At 37.7% G+C, this 18,034-nt stretch overlaps 4 protein-coding genes and 1 pseudogene across 8 annotated transcripts; 1 reads left to right on the top strand and 4 right to left on the bottom strand.

Annotated features, from left to right (window-relative positions):
- Positions 1-1,964: 1,964 nt before the first annotated feature.
- On the bottom strand, positions 1,965-7,496 carry LOC104760424 (putative transmembrane GTPase FZO-like, chloroplastic). Of its 4 annotated transcripts, none has more exons than XR_015594760.1 (11): positions 6,591-7,159; positions 5,924-6,474; positions 5,734-5,802; positions 4,950-5,147; positions 4,729-4,860; positions 4,111-4,192; positions 3,576-4,016; positions 3,307-3,474; positions 2,829-3,059; positions 2,490-2,605; positions 1,965-2,369 (listed from the first exon to the last, which is right to left on the bottom strand). XR_015594760.1 is itself a non-coding variant. In XM_010483353.2 (11 exons), the coding sequence occupies exons 1-11, from the start codon at positions 7,087-7,089 to the stop codon at positions 2,069-2,071; spliced, it is 2,793 nt and encodes a 930-aa protein (XP_010481655.2). In that variant the 5' UTR covers positions 7,090-7,496; the 3' UTR covers positions 1,965-2,068. The 4 variants fall into 4 exon arrangements, 3 of the variants coding, with proteins under 3 accessions (XP_010481655.2, XP_087363797.1, XP_087363796.1); XM_010483353.2 differs by having other exon boundaries at positions 4,106-4,192; positions 6,591-7,496; XM_087507671.1 differs by having other exon boundaries at positions 4,106-4,192; positions 5,892-6,474.
- Positions 7,263-9,583, bottom strand: LOC104760415 (N-terminal acetyltransferase B complex catalytic subunit NAA20). The gene is made up of 6 exons (XM_010483340.3): positions 9,410-9,583; positions 9,227-9,317; positions 8,184-8,316; positions 7,832-7,901; positions 7,593-7,653; positions 7,263-7,500 (listed from the first exon to the last, which is right to left on the bottom strand). Exons 1-6 carry the CDS (start codon positions 9,485-9,487, stop codon positions 7,409-7,411), a joined length of 525 nt encoding a protein of 174 aa, XP_010481642.1. The 5' UTR covers positions 9,488-9,583; the 3' UTR covers positions 7,263-7,408.
- A 1,068-nt stretch (positions 9,584-10,651) lies between these two features.
- LOC104778539 (methylcrotonoyl-CoA carboxylase subunit alpha, mitochondrial-like) lies at positions 10,652-12,577 on the top strand. The gene is made up of 7 exons (XM_019242863.2): positions 10,652-10,866; positions 11,049-11,283; positions 11,369-11,529; positions 11,662-11,775; positions 11,891-12,136; positions 12,239-12,335; positions 12,438-12,577. The coding sequence occupies exons 1-7, from the start codon at positions 10,771-10,773 to the stop codon at positions 12,440-12,442; spliced, it is 954 nt and encodes a 317-aa protein (XP_019098408.2). The 5' UTR covers positions 10,652-10,770; the 3' UTR covers positions 12,443-12,577.
- On the bottom strand, positions 12,571-14,124 carry LOC104760407 (pentatricopeptide repeat-containing protein At1g03100, mitochondrial pseudogene; annotated as a pseudogene). Its single transcript, XR_015588114.1, has one exon. The product of XR_015588114.1 is annotated as a pentatricopeptide repeat-containing protein At1g03100, mitochondrial pseudogene (transcript).
- Positions 14,125-14,486: 362 nt separating this feature from the next.
- LOC104760398 (uncharacterized) lies at positions 14,487-17,145 on the bottom strand. Its single transcript, XM_087497460.1, has 10 exons — positions 17,026-17,145; positions 16,657-16,914; positions 16,387-16,573; positions 16,144-16,283; positions 15,783-16,023; positions 15,493-15,693; positions 15,264-15,403; positions 14,955-15,071; positions 14,747-14,852; positions 14,487-14,652 (listed from the first exon to the last, which is right to left on the bottom strand). The coding sequence occupies exons 3-10, from the start codon at positions 16,562-16,564 to the stop codon at positions 14,630-14,632; spliced, it is 1,146 nt and encodes a 381-aa protein (XP_087353586.1). The 5' UTR covers positions 16,565-16,573; positions 16,657-16,914; positions 17,026-17,145; the 3' UTR covers positions 14,487-14,629.
- Between the last annotated feature and the right edge of the window lie 889 nt (positions 17,146-18,034).

The following is an 18,034-nucleotide window of genomic DNA, read 5'->3' as shown; positions in this document are numbered from 1 at the left end:
AAACAATTTCCCTTTTTGATATGAGAATAAACCGATTATAACCATAACACATTCTAACTCAAACTCAACTTTAAATTTTTTAGTTTTGTTGTTGATTGGTAACATTTTTGAATAATCTATGAGTTAAGTCCATAACTCAACTTAAATCAATGGTAACTCATGTTACCAATCAAAGCCTATGCTTCTGTTTCGAAATTGATTGGAGTAAGTCAAGAAGAATCAAACAAAAGCAGTAGTAACATACTTACCAATCAAAAGTAGAATGGCCAACGCCTAACGGCCCGAAATCAGTTTCATGTCCAAATCCTTGAGATTGTGTTTCTGATATTGCAGCACCACAAGATCATTTTGACAGTTTCCTAACACTTCTTGGTACATTGTAACCAGATTCAAAAAACAAGGAAAGTACAACATGCGAAAACTGAGTTTTCTTCTTATGATTAATCTACACCTCAAATGTAATGAATGATTTTAAAGCATGTATGCCCCTGTAGTAGAAAACTTATGGGGAAACGTGTTACGGAGCACGAATCAATGCTTGGGTTAGAGAGTGACTCCTCTCTAGTCCATAGGTTCTCAAAGAAGTAATAAATGTAGGGTCAGTTAAGGGACATAGATAATAAGGATGTCTCATACTATTACTAACAGAGATGGTAAGTAAGTGATGTCTATTACTATTACAATATTCAGTTAAAGGAACAGTACATTAAAAAGCTACGGGTAGCAAAAGAAGTTTCCATTTCAAGTGAGGAAAACTTTTCAAATCTTCATGTGTTGTGAAAACAAAAGGTTTTTGGTAATGAAATGTCGAGTTAACAACGTGTGTAGTAACTTACAGGTAACTAAAGCTATAAGCAAGAATCTGCACCTTTGTGTTTCTCTCTCTAGTGAGCCCTCCCTGATCATCCGAATCTTGCATTCGCCAATCGCTGTTTTTCCGTGTGTTTTCCCCTTTTTTAGTTTTAGATTTGAGTAAACCAATCAGAAGAACGAAAACCTTGAAACAAGAACCAAAAAAAGGTGGGCTTTCTCTGAATCATCATTCCACTTCTGGTCCCCAATTCAAAAGGACAATCCAAGGCTAGATCCCTTCAAAAATTTCTTTTTGTTGTCTAAATTTCTGCAACTTTAATATTATTTTGCTAGTCTATTTATCTTTAGCAACAAAGTAAGGTGGAATCTATTTCATGCTTACACAAAAACATGTCAACTGGGGATTTTCTCTTTCTTAACTTTTGACCATACATAATATTCTCTCTTTGTTTTTAATAAAATAAAAGGTTTGGTTATCAAGCATACATGTCATTAGCTTAAAGCTGAGACTTTCATTAAAAAACGAACAAGGAACCTATGAGCAAGCGTTTATATAATGCTAGTCTAACGTTAATTCTAAATTATTTCCAGTATCAAGCATTAACTAAGGTTTATTCTACCAATTTCGGAATTTAAAACTTTTTGAACCAATCCTTACCTAGATAAGAAATTTATGCGCTTTTATCTTTCTAAACCGTAGCTAGCATATGCTGAGAATTACTCTCCATAGAAACCTATACTACGATTCCTTTTTTCCATATTTAAGTCACTAAAGTCAAGAGATTAGTACATTAACAAGACATTTTAAATGCCCTATGCGGAGAATCGATTGCATATGAATTTTATTCAAGCTATTCACGAACTCCAGGAGAACATAAATCCAAAATGACATTAAAAAATGAGTCAACTTATATACTAACCTTGTGATGTGAAGTACATAAGCAGATTATAAATCGAACCGAAGAATATGTTCCCTCCCAACAAGTCTCCTGAGCTTCGTGTTCATCCAGTTATTTATTTCACAATCAATCTGAAATAAGAAGTAAAAAACATTATACCAGAGTTTCATGCCCATAATGCTATTGGTTGGTTCTTTCAAGAACCACTCTAATCTTTTGAAATTGGCATTCAATAAACTATCAGTGAGTCCATTTCACGTTGGAACTGGCAGGTCTTATTCATTATGACAAAGTACATACACTTGTCCCCACTGAACAATGTCAAGAAGGGGAAACCCGACATTGTGTTGGAACAGCTAAAGACTCATCTCGTCTCGTAATACATGAAGGTTATCAATATCAACTTGTAGCAACTGTAATTTACTTCTAATATCTGATAGTTCTTTCTGAATTCCTAAAAGATGATCAAGTCTTAGCTGAGCTTCTTCTCGGTAAGGCTTGGCAACGATATTCACAAAGTTTACTAGATTATTCGTCGCATCTGAAAGATCCTTTTGCATAGCATCTTCTAGTTGTTGAGCCAATGCATCAGCCACTTTATTCACTTTACCAATTATAGCTTGTCTTCGATATGGGAAGTTTGCTATAGCCACATACCTGCAACATCGATTATGTTATACATACAGCCAGTATATCTTAAATCATAATATGCCTCTAATTGCACGTGTGGATAATGAGACAATGGCAAAGAGGGGAAACTAGAGAAGGTGTTATTACCCTCCAGCGGAGCAAAGACCAAATGCAAGAAGATCTTCCAGTGTGGTGGGTAGCACTGAGGTTAGAAGTGATGCAGATAGTCCCGCAGATCCAAGCCCACCAACTGTCACAAAGAACTAGAAATGGCAAGCAAAACTCTATTATGTCAAAAGTGTCACTCAGATTGATTTTTTGAATAATCAGACAAAGTATCTGGGAAAATACGGTACTGAATAAACATCTCTGCCAGGATTTAGGTTCGGATTGAACAGATGGCACAACTAAACAATGATAAAGATCATGACACCATAATCGACCGTATTCAAGTTAGAAGAAAAGTATTTAACACTTGAAACTCACCACTTCTCGAATATCTTGTTCCAATCGTTTCGATGTGGTTCCGGCACTCAAATTCTGAATTGTTTTCAAGCTGATTTTATCAGTTTTCCGAAGCAAGTCATATGTGTCTATTCCCAATTGAGTTTTCGAATTGACATATGTTGGCCATTTCTTTTCAAATGATTTCAGGGACAGACTTCCTTCACGGGCAGTATTTGACTGAAGCCATTCAGCATATTTTCCAAGCAATTCCTGCACACCAGTAAAATGTATAAACAAATAAATAATTCCTACATAGTGTCCAAACAGGAAAACGGTAATGGTTACAAATAGAAGGCACCATGAGTAGCCAAAATCAATTCCCTTAGTCTTAGAAACCAGTAACCAGGCATCAATCAGGTGACAACAAGACAAGGTTAGACAATATTTCATTTCTGCATGAATAGCGACCATATCTCAGACCTCCACAGTCAGGCAAAGAATAAAGCATCAAACTCACTTTAGCATTTGAGAGTGCTGGAGCGAGTATTTCACCCTGAACTTTGGATGTAGCTGCTACTGAGGCCGAGTTTCCCCCTTTAAACACGTAAGAGATCGCAAGATCGAGACTTGATAGTCGCAGGGTATTTCCTATTAGATCAACAACTTGTAATCTGGCATTATCAATCTGCAATCAAATCCAGACGAAAAAACAAAACAAAAGCCAAGTTAAAACATTCCAATTTCCTCCTACGTAATTCAACAAGATATATCGAATAGAATTTATACCAACGAGAGAGCCTGCCTTCTCCAAGAAATGCTCTCATATTCCATCTTAAGCGTGTACTCTTTAGTTTGATTGATAATCTTTTCTGCTGAAGCCAAGTCTTCCCTAGCAGCTAGGCAATCTTGCCTCACAAGAGATTCAACAGAAGAAAGGAGACGCTCAGCAATCACCATGGGTGTCTCCAATTTAAGCCTTATCCTCTCCATCCCGGTAGCAGTTGAGCTATCCAAGAAGCTATAAAGAAATTTCTCGAGTTCATTGAAGCTCTGGACACCCCAACTAATACCAGGATCTGAAACCTCAAGATCATCTCTGCCAACTAAAGAAGCTGTTGAAAGCTTCGCCTCGAGAGCAGACCGTGCGGACACTGGATACAATATCACATTTTCTGTATTAAGCAACTTCCGTGTATTCTCCTTAACAAATGAAATAGCTTCCTCAAGCTGCAGCAGTAAAATCAATCTTTTGTCAAGAAAATTCAGCGATTACAGAAACTATTAAGGGAAGGACATTAATCTTGTTTCTGATAAACCTCACGAGCATCACGGTAGATGTCAGATTTATTCAGAATAAACACAAATTTCTTTTTCCATTGCTGTGTGTACCGGAGAAACGCAACCTGACAAACACAATGAGATGGAAATCAGCCTACAGTACAATTATGACAGCAGGAAGCTGTAGACGTAGATATATAATTGACATGGGTATGATGACACTGAGAAGCTTGTTCCTCTTTTGAGAACTTCTGCGGATATTTAAAATAAAAACCAAAAATCTATTAAAAAAGTACTTTCATTAATAATCATTTACATACAATTTGCTACGGACGTAAAATCAGTTTTGCTGTACCAATAACAATTCACTTCTCATGTGTCTTGGCCTAAGCTTACCACAATATCGACCAAAAGGACATACTGGTTCCAGCAATAGCTATAACACCCATTACTTGACAAAATATTTATAGTCTAGTTCAAATTATAATCAAGAAACCCTTGATATATGCATTGAACCTAGTGACAACTTCCCCTTCCCTACACAAGGTCTTGATGGTCTATACATGACTTTACTGATTACTTTTGTGAAAAAAACAGATTTAACCAGCTACTAAGGAAAAGCAACAACAACAAACATGCCAGGAAAAACAGTAATTTCTACCTCACTTTCAGTCAAAGGGCGGTCAGCAGAAAGAACGAAAACAAGCAGATCTGCCCGTGGAACAAATTCTTCTGTAAGACGTTGCTGCCTTTGAAGGATCACATTGGTCCCAGGTGTGTCAACGATATTTATCTGTTCAAAAGGAGAACAACCCTAGTCAATTCTCCAAATAATTAAATAGAAGGTTCAGGGCTACGATGGTAGAAGTTCGAATGACTCACATCCTTAAGTATTGGTGCAGGGAGATAGCAGATGTATTGGCCATCTGGATGCGTTTGGCAGCGTTGTTGCTCTTCGGATTCCAAGTCCGAGTAGCACAGAAAAGTGATCTCATTGGTAGTGGGGACTACCCCCTCTTTGAGGTATCTCTTCCCAAGAAGGGCATTGATAACCGTTGATTTTCCGGAGTTAAATTCCCCCTAGTACCACCAAATTATGGATTCCAATCAAATACTAAGTTATATAAAAAACTATGTTGGCATAAAAGCTACTTGTCCCACTATAAACATTCTCCAATTTTAAAAACCCAAAGCAGAATAAGATAGGAAATTAGTAAGAATTCTATGGAAGTCAAATGCAATACTTCAACAGAATTACACGATAATTTATTTACTCTTCTAACCACCAAATAGCAAGAAGAACAGCATACTCACAAGTCACAAGTTACAAAAAGCGAGAAAACTATGTCCGCGTTTCAACAAGCGGATGGTACAGTTAAGAAAAATGCAGTTCCCCTATAACCAAATCTAAGAGCAAATAGGAATAGTAGCATGGACAGTGAGAGAGACGAAGCCAAAATCAGAGAGGATTATGATGATAATTAATTTGAATAACTATAGACAGCAGAATATTGGGCAGCACAACAAGAAGAAGTGATTAGAAGCATGCCCATTGTTATCTCGTGCTGGCAAAAATGTGTAACTAAAAATGTTTCTAATGAATATAGAGCTAATACCAATGCAAATTCCTGGAACCACAATTTGACGGAGTTGAGTGCAGAATTACCACTATAACCATTAAAAACGGCTCATCAATCCGGGAAACTGCATCAATTAGAAGGGAGACTTCCTCCATCTGTTAATGAAAAACAGTACCAAGAAGCAAATTAAAACCAAATTATAACCGCAGAAAATTTAGTTTAGAACCATTGCAGGAAAACTGACTTCAACTACCAAATGTGTTAAATAAAAATCACCAGTGGAGCCGCCTTCTGGATAATTTCAATCGTCTCTCTCAACGCTGATTTCTCCATTTCTATTATTTGTTTCTGTTTGTCCTCTAATTTTATGAAGCCAGCAGAATTCTTTTTCTCCAGCAGGTCAGTAGCCTCAACAAATGGTTTTTCGTTAAGAATGCTTTCATTCCCGTTCCGTGTTTCATGATTCACAACATAAGGTCCATCAAGACACTGGCGAAGAGCTACATCCCTAGAAGAACGCAGATCTTTCAACGATATAACAAAACCAAAAGCGCCTGATTTCAGCAACTGCAATTCTTCTTTAGCTTCTTCTCCTTTGCTTCTGCAAGTCACAAAAATCGGTATCTTCACGCTCTTCAACAAAGATTCCGCCAATAAACCCACTTGTTCATCTTCACCAGATCCAAGTATAAGGAAATCAGCACCCTCAGAGCTAGAGGCACTTCGAGCAGAATCAACATCCTTGACAATCCTAGCTACCAAAGGAAGAACTACCGAGTCGGGATTGGATCCCATCAATGTGTTTCTTGCCACTATGGCCGGAAGACCTGTACATAGCATTTGGAGACATCTCAACCACCAAATTCGGACTCACCATGAAAATAGTAATGAACAAATCCTGCTAGGGAGCTGCATCGAATGAAGTTGCAGAAATTAAATTTACCTTCGTCGGAGAGAGCAACACCAGTAGCACCAACGGCGGTGGCGATATCAACACGTTCGGCGATCATGAGGTAAGCACGACCCTTGACAAGTGATTTCAGCAAACAAGCCGCCTCGTAGAGCTTACCAGCGGTAGCTCCGCCATCAATCACGACGATTTGAACCGATTTAGCTAAAGCACGGTCGACCAAATCGAGAGTCTCTTCACGATTGCCGCTCATAACCTCATCCGCGTCTAGTCGGAGAAGTAGACCAGGAACGGCGAGTTCGGGGCGCTTGTAACCACCAGGATAAAGAGTTCGCGGCCTAGAAGAAGAGGTCTGATCGGCGGATTCATGCGAAACGTTTCTGATCGAGAGAGAAGATAGACGCCTATGACGTGAAGGAGAAAAGGACGATGACGAAGCTAATCGGCAGCACCGGCTAGGAAACGGTGGTGTTGCGGCGGAGATAAGAAACGGTGACGTCACACATTGCCGGTGAGAAATTAGAGTTCTCATGGAAGAGAGAGAGAGAGAGAGGGATTTTTCTTCTGTGTTTCTGATTAGTTTTCTTATCTCTTAAATATATGTTTGGCCCATCCCAAGCTAATGATGCTATAAACACAGTCGGCGCGATTAATTATTTTTCAAAACATATATTTATCAATTTAATTAAAGTTTGATCAACGTAATTTGTGTGGAAGAAATGAAAAAATTATAATTCAGATACGAAACCACACAATTGTCACATACAATCATCATCTAAAGGATCTTGGAATATTTTTGATGCAAATAAAAAGAACATTCAGTGTTTTAACAGTCTGGTCAAGTGAGGGTCTTAATCATACTCTAGTTCATCAGGTGTGATAGGTCTCTTGAGAGGAATCACAGACTTTTTCTCAACATCTCTTGATAATGCCTTCCTCATATCTGTTTTTATTGAGATCAAACGATTTAAGCTTTAAACAAAAAATATATAAGGGCAAATTACTGATAAAAAAAGAAGTGGATCAAAGTCTCACCTAATCCATCTTCCTCTCCTGAATAATAGCGTAATACACGCCTATAGATTATGTAGCCAAGCTGCCAAAAAAGAAAAGAGAAACGGTTAGTTTCATATCAAAATGGCCATTAACGAAGAAGTTTATGAAGGAGGTTTGACAATAATAAACTAAAATATGTAAACTGGAAAGTTATAAACTTCTATTTTTCTTACAATGTCATCAAGCTTCTAACCAATTTTATAATCCGAATATATTACCTTTTCATACATCTTGATGGCTGGTGTGTTGGAAGCTCTAACGAAAAGATCCACAAAGTAGGCTTTATCACTGCAATCAACAGCCAGGAGAACAATAATCATTAAGGAGACCAGTAAGTACCAGAGGAGATCAAATCAAATAATAGGTAGAGCTACAATGAGCAGCAATTCAAGATTTTTCTTCCTTTTGAAACTATTTAAATATCGGTTTTCAAAAACAAAACAAAAGAAAAAGGTATATTTTGAAAGCTAATATCAATATATCAAGGATTCCAATCTTTTATTTAATCATAGCGATCCATATCAAAGAGAATACTAAAACTAAAGATGCTTAGTTTTTGTTGAGTCTTACATCTTATCACTGACATCTTCCAGAAGGTTCATCAGTTTCTTTGCGAGTTGCTGCCTGCGATATTCTGGAGAGACAGTGACGGCTGTCACATGACCATGCCAAGATTCACCCTGTCCTTCAACTTTACCCATAACTGAAACCATATAGAACATTAGACACATGCATTTAAAATGATATTCATTAGACAGAAGTTTTACATATGTTTGTAGTCCTCAATTTTGGTATAAGAGGGATAAATCAGGAACAACTAAATAAGCCACTTACGTGGATTCTCATGAATATCAACCATAATATTTCAAGTATACAAAAGAACATTTTCAGTGATACTGCTTAAGTTTCAAATATCGAAAGGTTTAGTTATACTCTAAGTCATGGATCAACTATACTTCCAAGGTCCCTTTCCAAACTATACCACGGAAAGGGAGGAAGAAGGATTAAATTCGTGAAATCCCCTCTCCCATAATTAAATTTTGATGTTCAAAACAAAGCCAAACGGCTTGAACCAGTCAAGTAACAGGGCACCACAAGAACAGAACGTCAAAGATCCAGAACAATATTGAAGAATATATTGTACCAGTACGGAATAGCATAACTAGACCTACAAACATTGAGAAACAGAAAATCTGAACCTTGATATAACTCATTCTATGGACATATAGAAGCCATGCTTCCTACGCCTCTTCTACCCCACATCAAGATTACTAAAACCACGAGCTACAGATGTAGAGCTAATACCAGCACATGAAAGCATCCCTTTTCCACAAAAACAAATGAGATAGCTGAGAATTTTGGTTAAAGGCCTTGTAAATCAAACAAAAAGGAACAATCAATAAGCCTTATTCACAACTCCGCATGCTAATCAGTTTCAAACACAGTCACTCTTCCTGGATTTAACAACATTCCAGCTAATATATCCATTGGATAACCAAGAAATAATATCAATTAGTGGCTTTTCCACTAATACATTATCATCTAAGTTTAAACCTAAAAGTAAACATAATCTCCACAAAAAACGAAGAGAAGAAGAGAAAAGATAATCTTACTGTAACCCATGACACGATTGCCAGGACCTTCGGCAACATGAAAATAGTCAGGCCATCTCGCTAAGTAGGTCATGTAGAAGGACATATTGAACTGTTTCATAAAACAAAAAAATCTCAATAAAATCGCCATAGCAATAATCAGACAGGACCAGAAAATTACGATTAAGAAACACGGAGGTTTACTGTTTCAGTGAGGTGGTCTAGATTCACAGAAGTGAACCGGAGAAGGTCGTTGCAGCTGAATCTACTTATCGTCGTCATCTCTTCTTTCTCTCTCTCAAATCCCTTCGAGCTTCGTCTGATTGATTCTCTTGAAGAACGAAAGACGAAACAACACAGCTATTTACATGGGCCAACTAGAAATCTACTAAAGCCCATTTATCTTTGGGCCTAGGACACTGATGACGTCATGTATATGATTTTTTAAAAACAAATATATTCTATATAATATAAGAGGAGAGATATCAAAATTTTTTTTTTTATAAGGCCATTTGCATTGGGCCAACATCTTGGATGTGATTAGCTTTTTTAAAATAGAAAATATAGGGAATAGTGGCTGAAGAACATATTGTTGGGTCTTCATGTAAAACTGATTTTGGGTCAGTTCCAGCATGACGTGGCAACCCGTGAATGGATACGAATTTTTGTAAAGGAGAAAACATTTCATTTCTCCATTTGTTTGAAATCGCTGCTAGAGTTTTCCTTCTTTCTCTCCAAAGCGGCGATAGATTCCTCTTCACCATCTTCTCCATTAAGCTGTGTTTTCCGGCCATTAAAACACCAAAATCGAGATCTCCTCCATGTATAAATCGATCTGTACATAGTTTTTCTACCAATCCGTTAAATCTTTTATCAATTCATAGTTTTTTATTTATATTTTTATTGTTTTTTTTTGTTTCATAAAAATTTGGTATTGTATTTTGAATTTTAGTATAAGTTTTTTAAGTTTGCAATTTAAATATTATTTTCTAAAGTTTTTAAAATTGTAATATGTTTTAGATTATTATATTATTAAATCTTATGATCTTAAACATATTCTCCCAATAACTTTTTAAATAAAATATTTAAACTAATAATCTTATATTATTTTAATAATATTTTTATTCTAAGAACATCCAAAACACTTGTCTTAATGCAGATGCCCTAACTGTATAAAAGACAAGAGAGTTCTTAAGTGTAAAACTACTATATTTTGGTTATGTCTTGGACTTTCGGCCCAGATGCCCTAACTGTATAAAAGACAAGAGAGTTCTTAAGTGTAAAACTACTATATTTTGGTTATGTCTTGGACTTTCGGCCCATAGAGACCGACCATTAAAATGTAGTTTGTTCGTTTTTGTTGCAAAGGATATTTTTGTTGGTTCTGTTTTAGATTTCTGTTATGGTTAACCAAAAGGAAAAACCATGAACCCAAAACAATGGATAGCAAACAATTACTTCTAACCTGACCATGTTTTTGTCCTTTTGTTAACTTCTTTCATCTTGGAATTTGCCTCTTAAAAGTTTGGGTTGAAACTGGAGTTGAGCAAGGAGACACTGTTAGCATGCACTATGATCCTATGATTGCAAAGCTTGTTGTCTGGGGAGGTAATCGTGGCGAAGCTTTAGTGAAACTGAAGGATTGCTTGTCTAACTTTCAGGTACATTCCCTTAGACCCCGTAAAAATATTTTGGTGCTCTCTGCAGTGGCAAGTTATACTTCAGCACAACTATAATTTGTCAACGCCTTATGGTTCCATTTTTTTTAAGAGACTCTTTATCTTGCACATCGCTTCTTAGCTACCACAATAGTTCAGCAATTAAATGGTATCTTTGTTGGCAGGTAGCAGGTGTACCTACAAACATTAATTTCCTTCAAAAACTTGCTAGTCATAAGGAGTTTGCAGTGGGAAATGTAGAAACTCATTTTAATGAGCACCATGGAAGTGATCTGTTTGCGGATGAAAGTAATCCAGCTGCAGCAGAAGTGGCAGACAAAGCAGTTAAGCATAGTGCAGCATTGGTGGCTGCTTGTGTCTCCGCAATCGAGCATTCTGCTTGGAATGAAAGTAATCATGGTCAGTTCACATGAGTCTAGTTTCTTCTTCACCAGTTACATGATTCCCGAGCATGATTTAATTTATTGTGTGTAAACTCATCCAGGGAAACTTCCATCGATATGGTATTCTCATCCTCCTTTTAGGGTCCATCATGAAGCCAAACAAACCATTGAGCTAGAGTGGAATAATGAGTACGACGGAACTGGTTCTAACCTAATATCACTCGGTGTAATATGTCAACCAGATGGAAGCTATCTCATTCAGGTTTTTAACTCACTTTTAAATTCTTTTTGTAAAAGATAACGCTGAACCCCATTGCTGTCTTATATACATTAAATTTATGAGTCCTAATCTATAGTTGGGATTCTGATGGTTTGACAACATTCCACGAGACAGGAAGGCAATGATTCTCCAAGTTTAGAAGTCCGGGTAACTCGAGCAGGAAAGTGTGATTTTAGAGTTGAAGCTGCCGGATTGAGCATGAACGTTAGTCTAGCCACATACTTGAAGGTAAATCATTATTCATTAGCATCATGTTCAACCAACTCCTCATAGAGCCACAGCTTTATCTCATGCCCTTTCCGTCTCTCTCGTAATTTCTGCTTACGATGTGTTTTGGTAATAGGAGGGTTATAAACACATCCATATATGGCATGGTTCAGAACACCATCAATTCAAGCAGAAGGTAGGAATCAAATTCTCTGAAGATGAAGAAGGTGTTAAACACAGAACCAGCTCCGAAACATCATCACACCCTCCAGGAACCATTGTGGCCCCCATGGCCGGATTAGTTGTCAAGGTCCTTGTGGAAAACGAAGCTAAAGTAGATCAAGGTCAACCTGTATTAGTCCTGGAGGCAATGAAGATGGAGGTTAGTATACAAACCTCTTCATATACCCCGCAACCATATACCATAAATATAAGAAACAGTAAAGTAATTATCGTTTTATTCTTGTCCTACTTGGTGGTTCAGCACGTTGTGAAAGCCCCATCCTCTGGAAGCATACATGGCCTCAAAGTTATAGCAGGCCAACAGGTTTCAGATGGTAGTGCTCTATTCAGGATCAAAGGTTGTCTGTACCTTAGTACTGTACTAACTTTTTTCTCCGTTACACATTCATATTATCCTTTCAGAATTTCAACCAACTCCACCAGTTTCACAATCTTTGCAGGATAAATAACATGATTTGCGATTGATGAAACTCTCCCACTGGCTTACGGGAAGCCTGAACTGATAAGCGTTTGGGTGTGTATGTATATAAACCAAAATCTTACAAAAGATAAATAAATCCAAAGCTTTATCAATGTTTAAGCTGTCTCTGTATAGATCTTTGAAGCTGTAGATGACGGTAAGTTATAAATATACAAAATGGTGTTTACATTCATAATCAAGATAGCCCGAGCCATTTATTGAATACTAAACCAGCTTCTCTCTTCTTGAGCTGAGACTCACTCTGAACTTTTGGAGCTTTGCCTTTATAAGCAGTCTTGTGATACTTCAAGAAGAGCATCCGATACTTGTACTTATCAACAAACATATTCTTTTTCTCCATCATCTCCACAACTTCATTAGCCCGCGAGAAAAATCCGCCTCTAACAAACGTGTAGAGCACCGCATCGAGCAACTCTTGATCAAACCTCATCAATGAAGTAGCTGCGGCTATGGACTTCATTTCTCCCCATAGTTCAGTGACCTCTGTGTATTTGCTCCCTATGGCTGCATACCCTGTGACCATAGAATGAAAAGTTTGAGAATTTGGCGAATGAACAAGAGTTCTCATCCTCGTTAACGCCTTCTCTGCATCTTGCATCAAATGGATCACATTGTTCCAATCATGAACACCAGCATCCAAACTCTGCCCTTCTCTGATTTCTCTCAAGAGTTTCGACATAAGTCCCGCCTCTGCGTTTCCTTCACATCCCTTTAAGAGCTTCTCGAACTGCTGATTGCCGCCTCTCGGTATCTTCGCCTCTTTCATTTCCTTGAACACATTGAGAGCTCCATGAGTATCGTTCTGAATCACTTGAGACTGGATTAAAGCTTCATAACAGCTTGAGTCTAATTGAATCCCTGCCTTTTGAGCATCTCTAAGGAGTGATGTCACTTCTCTAGTTCGGTTTGTTTTGCAGTACGCTTTGAGGAGCAAAGAATAAACCGAAGAACCGGTTCTTGCCCCAGCCATACGCATCTCATCGAGTAGATCATGCGCCTGATCCAACATTCCTAGGGAAATACAAGCGTTGATAACATTCACCAGCATCGAGTTATCACTAGAAACAGGGGAGTCTTCATGTTCTGCCTTTAACAGAAACTCTGCTAACTCTTTCATCTTTCCACTTTCCAGGAATGCCTTTGCTAACTTCACATAAATCTCTTCCGTCGGCTGCAGAACACCGCGTTTGGAGGTAATCAATTTGACCTGTACATGCAACTTAGCCAACAATGAACCAAGAACATCCTTAGCCTCAGCTTCAAGTTTCAGAAACTTCCTGTCTCTAGAGAACTCATCATAAGGAATCATACTGTGAATAGAAACCACTTTAATTTCGGGAATATCGTGTTCATTATTAGCCTCTGATCCTTTTCCAGATACTTTTTTGAGATCCAATCTATCATCATCTGCAGTATCAAATCCAAGAATGGGGGCTCCAAGTGAGTTCCTTGCTACCTTTCCTCTTCTAGGCAGTGCCTTACTGATATCGTCTCTTGCACATTCCGTACAACACAAATCCGAGACTGACTTAAAGGTAATGTCTGAAATCATTGGTATAGTTTCAAAGAAAGAAGCATCAGTTACGGAATCAACTGAACATTGGCGTAAAAATTGGCAAGATTTGACAAGGAATATGTTAAACAGCGAGTACCTTTTTCTTAGAAGAAATCTTTGGTTAGAGAAAATCGGGGCCTGTAAACCGAGCTACGTGTTGGGACAATGAGATCGAAACAATCGAGAGATACAATGAGTTATCCATGACACCGCTTGTACAGAGCGAGACAAGTCATCTTGTGTTTATGCACAGATATGAAATTTCATTTACATTTTATTTTACACAGCTTCAACAAGACAAAAGTGATCAGCAAACCAAATCTCTGTTGTTTAATTTATTTTCCTGTTATTGTGGGAGGAGCTCTAGTATTGCCGGCAATACTATCAAACATTCAAAACTTTACTGTTCTACTTATCGATGTCAAATTATTGATCATTTGAAAAATACTCTGGTTAACAATATCGGATCTCCATATATATTAATCAATAAAACGAGAATTTTAAATAAGCATAATTATTATTACAGTAGTTAGCTAATTTGCCGCTAGGAGTAGAACAAATCATGTTTTATTCTTCTTCACGTCTTCCGTTTGTCCTCAGTTTGCTTGTAATTTTTTTCCTACAATGTGTCAATGTCATTATTAGTTATCAACAATTAAACCCAAAAATTCGAAAGACTAGAAATCTTCACGTTTTCAGATATCAACACTTGCCTTCCGTTGCTTCTTGTACAGATAAGCAAGGGACCACAGCTCCGGCTACAACCATGTTTTTCCCAACATGGTTGATATTATGCCCAGCATGCAAAGATGTCTTGTCCTAAAAACCAAATCCACACAGGGTCAAATTTAGGCAAACAAAAAAAAAGGAAACTACTTACGGTAAGATGTTTTCAAGCAGTGTGATTGATTCCTCACTCACCATGGTGGAAGCATAACCCGAAAGAGAATCAAGGGGAGCCTCATCTGCGGATTCAACTGCATCCTCGTCATCCTCGTCATCCTCGTCATCCTCGTCATCCTCGTCTTCCCCAGACATCTGCTTGAAAATCATATGCACATGCATCCAGTCGGAAAAAATAACATGGGGTCAAATTTAGGTTTGTATACTACAATTGAGAAAAGAAACTACTTGTGGCAAGAGCTTGTTAGACTCAAAAACAGTTTGACAATGACAAAATAAATTAATACAACAAGTAAGTCATCTGGTTAGAATGGAATTCTTAAGTACCTCCAGTTCATGTTCTCGAGTTTTAAGATGCTTAATGAAATTTTCAAAGCCTTGGCCAGAAATATCGTCGCATACTGAGCAAACCCAAGCGGCATGTTCACCCGTTTCACTGCACTTATCCTCCTCAAATTCCCTTGAATCTGTGGGGGAAAAAAAAAAGTAGCTAATTCAGCAACAGAGATATATGCTGGATATTACAATAACATAGTGAGAGGAGACAAACACACACCTTCTAGAATAAATCTTTTCCAGAGGGACTCTGAATAAGGAGCATGACATGGAAACGGCTGAATAATGTTGTATCCAAAATCTTGTAGACCGGTAATAATATCGCCTAAGAATGTTGAATAGGGGCATATGACCATCATATTAGATGTAGGTTTATTGCCAAAGGCCCACAGATACATAACGTGCATTGTGTCATTGGATTCTGTTTGAGAAACAAAAGACTTGAGTACGTCGACTGTATATTCATCAAGACATTACTGTAGGAAGGCAAAAGGATGAGGAGATATTAACCGTAGGAGACGTGATTAAGAACGATTCCAGAGGAAGAGACCGCTCGCAGGACATCATCAGGGATGTCAGTTAGTAGGCCAAAGGCATTGATGGTGATAGGACCAGAGTAGCCTAAGTCCGCCAAATACTGTCTGATAGTCGGACCGACCCGACGAGGATCACAGCCAGCAGGAACAGGACAATTCTTGATGTCCCAAAAGACCGATGTTGCAGCGACAGCGTGGTTGTCCACCCAGATAGCCTTCATAGTTCAAGATAACTAATATTGGTTAAAAATTGGGCAAACAAAAACTAAAGAAAGTGCTAGAAAACGTTTTGATACGAGAAATCTGTTTGGTATGACTAGGATGTGCTTAATTACCATCAGTTCATGTTCTTCACTGGAGACATGGGTGGTGAAATCTTCAAATCCTTCGCAGAAATAATCATAGCATACTGAGCAAAGCCAGGAGGGTGTTTCACACGTTCCATGACACATATCCTCCTTCAGTGCGCTTGAATCTGTGGGGGAGAAAAAATAAAGTAGCTATAGGTTGAACAAGAGATTTGCTTGTAAATAATACAAGCACAGAGTGAGAGAAAGGACAAACACACAGTACTGCACCTTTCAGAAGGAAGTCTTTCCAGAGGGATTCAGGATTAGGAGAATCATATGGACACAGCTCAAAAATATTGTATCCAGAATAAAGAGGCTTTCTAAGGACATGAGGGAAGATAGACGGATGGGAGGATATGAGCATCAAATTAGCTGGAGGTGGATAACTATTGGTCCACTCATACATAGTTCCCAAAAAACTTAAAAGCTTAAGACTCTCTCTATTCATCGTCAAGGAAAGAGAATAAAATCTTTAGGAAGAGAAGATAACTAACCCAAGGGGACGTTGTTAAGAACGATTCCAGTGGAATAGACCGCTTGCAGGACTTCTTCAGAGACCTCTGCTAGTAAGCCAATGGCAATGATGGTGAGAGGACCAGAGTAGCCTAAATTCTTCAAATACAGTATAATGCAGGGAGCGACCAGACGAGCATCATATTCAGGGGACACGTCTTGATGTCCCAAAACACCGCTGTTTCCGCCACAGCTTCCTCCTGCGTCGCCTTCTTCATCATTCCAGACGACTTTCTTAAAAACCTAACGAAGAAACCCAAATATTAAAATTTGGGAAAATCTTTAAAATTGGGAAATCAAAATCAGATAAAAGTAGAGAGAGAAGAAGAAGACTTTAAAATTACAAATCTTCACCGTTTCGATCGCAAATATAACTTTCAGATAGATATAGTTGTGTGGGCTATGTGATAATGTTCTCCAACTCTTAAAAGTGTAAACTCTCTCTAAGAATAAGTTAGATCGGGGCGAGAATTTTTACCTAAGAGATGAGCAGAGCTGTTGGATCTCGATATTTGCTAGCGTTTCGAAATTTTTTTTGATCGAAGAGGATAAAGTACCAACGACGGGGGTGGCGTCCGCGTTAAATATATGGTTGATAATGGGCTTCGTTTTAGTGGGCCTACAGTTTGTATGAATCGGCCTTGTGCACATACATGATCGTGGGGTAAAAATAAGCAGTTAAACAAACCAGAAAAACCTTGTAAAATGAGAGAAAACATAGGCTGGAATCAACTTAGAGGTGGTTTAGACTTGTTCTTTTGCTTATGTTTGATGATGACTTGGTTAATTGTTTCCGTGTTGCACATTATACCTTCTTAATTTCCACTTGTGTACACATGTACTTTTATTTTCTCTCTAAGTGGGTTGAAAAGACATTATTGTGTGTAGAAATTAGTCATCCGACTATAAGCATTAGTGGTGCATTATTACAACGTCAAAGTCTCTATTTTTTTTTTCTTTTTCTTTCTTTGACCCTATAAACGGAAATGTATCTTTTTCACCGTTGAGAAAAAGAATTGAACTACAAATTACATGCTTTTATTTTATTTTTCGACGAGAATAATTAGAAAGCGAATTTGATAAATGGGCAATGGCAAATCAGACTGCAACCCACTCTATTCGTAAAAAAAACATCTCCATATCATATTTGTTGGATATGAGCTTTGCCCCCAACATTTGAAGAACCCCAAACTAAAGATCGTCAAGATTTGGTGTACCAACTGAGTTTAATGTACTATCTTGGTTTTGTGTATCATCTAGTATAAATAAATAAAATTCTACAACCTTAAAAATCATTTTCTTGTATTTATGTTATTTTTAAAAAGCATGGTATTTTAAGATTAATATCAAAGTGTAGATTAAT

Source organism: Camelina sativa, chromosome 3 (assembly GCF_030686135.1).
Source record: "Camelina sativa cultivar CO46 ecotype springtype chromosome 3, ASM3068613v1".
In the NCBI taxonomy this organism is placed as follows: Eukaryota; Viridiplantae; Streptophyta; class Magnoliopsida; order Brassicales; family Brassicaceae; genus Camelina; species Camelina sativa.
The sequence above is the reverse complement of the archived record's forward strand: the minus strand, read 5'-3'. Positions and strand labels throughout refer to the sequence as shown.

What these genes read in the sequence shown, in the direction of transcription:
- LOC104760424 (XM_010483353.2), bottom strand. Translation starts at nt 7,089, where the DNA reads ATGAGAACTCTAATTTCTCACCGGCAATGTGTGACGTCACCGTTTCTT. An exon ending in TCCAGAAGGCGGCTCCACTG is followed by an intron (nt 5,803 to 5,923) that starts GTGATTTTTATT and finishes TTTCATTAACAG; the next exon opens with ATGGAGGAAGTCTCCCTTCT. An exon ending in CTGCACCAATACTTAAGGAT is followed by an intron (nt 4,861 to 4,949) that starts GTGAGTCATTCG and finishes CCTTTTGAACAG; the next exon opens with ATAAATATCGTTGACACACC.
- LOC104760415 (XM_010483340.3), bottom strand. Translation starts at nt 9,487, where the DNA reads ATGACGACGATAAGTAGATTCAGCTGCAACGACCTTCTCCGGTTCACT. An exon ending in GAAGATGTCAGTGATAAGAT is followed by an intron (nt 7,902 to 8,183) that starts GTAAGACTCAAC and finishes TGTTGATTGCAG; the next exon opens with TGATAAAGCCTACTTTGTGG. An exon ending in CCATCAAGATGTATGAAAAG is followed by an intron (nt 7,654 to 7,831) that starts GTAATATATTCG and finishes CTTTTTTGGCAG; the next exon opens with CTTGGCTACATAATCTATAG.
- LOC104778539 (XM_019242863.2), top strand. Translation starts at nt 10,771, where the DNA reads ATGCACTATGATCCTATGATTGCAAAGCTTGTTGTCTGGGGAGGTAAT. An exon ending in ATGGAAGCTATCTCATTCAG is followed by an intron (nt 11,530 to 11,661) that starts GTTTTTAACTCA and finishes TCCACGAGACAG; the next exon opens with GAAGGCAATGATTCTCCAAG. An exon ending in TGGAGGCAATGAAGATGGAG is followed by an intron (nt 12,137 to 12,238) that starts GTTAGTATACAA and finishes TTGGTGGTTCAG; the next exon opens with CACGTTGTGAAAGCCCCATC.
- LOC104760398 (XM_087497460.1), bottom strand. Translation starts at nt 16,564, where the DNA reads ATGTATGAGTGGACCAATAGTTATCCACCTCCAGCTAATTTGATGCTC. An exon ending in GAAAGACTTCCTTCTGAAAG is followed by an intron (nt 16,284 to 16,386) that starts GTGCAGTACTGT and finishes TCTCCCCCACAG; the next exon opens with ATTCAAGCGCACTGAAGGAG. An exon ending in CTCGAGAACATGAACTGGAG is followed by an intron (nt 15,072 to 15,263) that starts GTACTTAAGAAT and finishes ATTTTCAAGCAG; the next exon opens with ATGTCTGGGGAAGACGAGGA.